General features: G+C 43.5%; 1 protein-coding gene across 1 annotated transcript in view; it reads left to right on the top strand.

The window, feature by feature from the left end:
- Nucleotides 1-472: 472 nt before the first annotated feature.
- The window catches only part of LOC118327548 (ectonucleoside triphosphate diphosphohydrolase 7-like), a gene marked incomplete at its 5' end in the record, with an annotated part of 6,275 nt that continues 5,295 nt past the window's right edge, over nucleotides 473-1,452 (top strand). Inside the window, 3 exon segments of the mRNA XM_035660954.1 lie at nucleotides 473-674; nucleotides 855-974; nucleotides 1,103-1,188. Coding sequence (XP_035516847.1) covers nucleotides 473-674; nucleotides 855-974; nucleotides 1,103-1,188 — 408 coding nt within the window.

The following is a 1,452-nucleotide window of genomic DNA, read 5'->3' as shown; positions in this document are numbered from 1 at the left end:
AAAGTTAATAAGACTACGGTCTAGATGACTGGTAGCCTCTTTCATCTCCTCTAATGGCAGTTTTATTACTGCTGTTATTTATAATCAAGACTGCATTTCTCACAACCCCTGTCAGTAGTTAGGACTTTTCTTTCAGGCTTTAATGAAGCTTGTGAAAATATTTATCTGTTTCTCCATCAGCATGTCGAAACTAAAGCTCTGAGCTGTGTTTTCCCTTTGAAAACAGCATTCTCCTCCGGCTTTGTGCCATGAAGCACATTGAATATTTTCTGTAAAATGCAACCAGGTGGTACATCATGTAAAATATTGTTTACAAGCCGGTGAGTAGTGGCAGTCTGTTGTTTATGGTAATTATGTCCAAATGAATATGGTAAAGAAGCTGTAACTGGTGAACATGTAAACGCTGCTGGACCCCTCCTTTTTTAGTGCTCCTGAAATTTAAATGATGTAACCATGTTTCCTGTGTGTCCAGGTTTCTAACCACACAGACGGGCCTGAGTGAGGACAAACCGTACCTGGACCCCTGTATGCCGGTCGATCTGTCAGACACAGTTGTGAGAGACAACCGCACGTTGTACCTGAGGGGTCAGGGTGACTGGGCTCGGTGTCAGGAGGCCGTGCGACCCTTCCTGGGTCTCCATAACGGCACCATGTCACCAGGGGGCGTCTATCAGGTACGAACACTCCTTTCAATGTCCAGATGGTACCTTCTAGATTCAGACAGAACAACCTTTTGATACCCTGATTTTAAAGGAGAGTTCTTTATTGATGAACTCATATTGAAATCACTACTCACTGGACAACTTGTTTTGAGTCTCCCATGAAGTAAAAGTCCCAAAACATGACCTTTTCAGGCTCCCATCAACTTCAGCAACAGCGAGTTTTACGGCTTCTCGGAGTTCTTTTACTGTACGGAGGACGTGCTGAGGCTGGCAGGACACTATGACAGCGAGAAGTACTCCAGAGCCGCGAAGGTATCCAGACACACACCACTAAGTCTTTTCATGAGAAACTTTCCCTCAAAGTCTGAATTCATTATTTTGTTTGTTTTTTTTGTTCATTGAAAGTTTACGGGTTGTGTTTGTTTTGTTTTTTTCTGCAGGAATACTGCTCCACCAAGTGGTCGATACTGAAACAGCGTCTGGACAACAAGCTCTTCTCTCCACAGGCTGACATAAGCAGACTCAGGTAAGTTCATCTCTCTTCTCAAACTGTCTTCATCCTGATCCTGAGTCTCAGTCACATCTTTCATTATACTTTGGGTTTCTGTCTCAGCCATGGTCGTTGTCACTTGTCATTCTAGATACCTTTTGTTCATCTTGTGTTAATTCTAAGCAAAACAATCACACCTCAACTGTGGCGTCCTCTGAGAATGCATCACTGTGTTGTGCCAGTGTTTTTTGGCATTTAGTGGGCTGCAGATTTTCCACAAGGAGGTGCTGTTGAGTCAGT

The sequence above is a fragment of the Morone saxatilis genome, unplaced genomic scaffold (assembly GCF_004916995.1).
Source record: "Morone saxatilis isolate NCDOM2014 unplaced genomic scaffold, NCSU_SB_2.0 Contig17, whole genome shotgun sequence".
NCBI lineage: Eukaryota > Metazoa > Chordata > Actinopteri > Moronidae > Morone > Morone saxatilis.
Note: the sequence above shows the minus strand (reverse complement) of the source record. Positions and strands in the feature narration are given on the sequence as shown.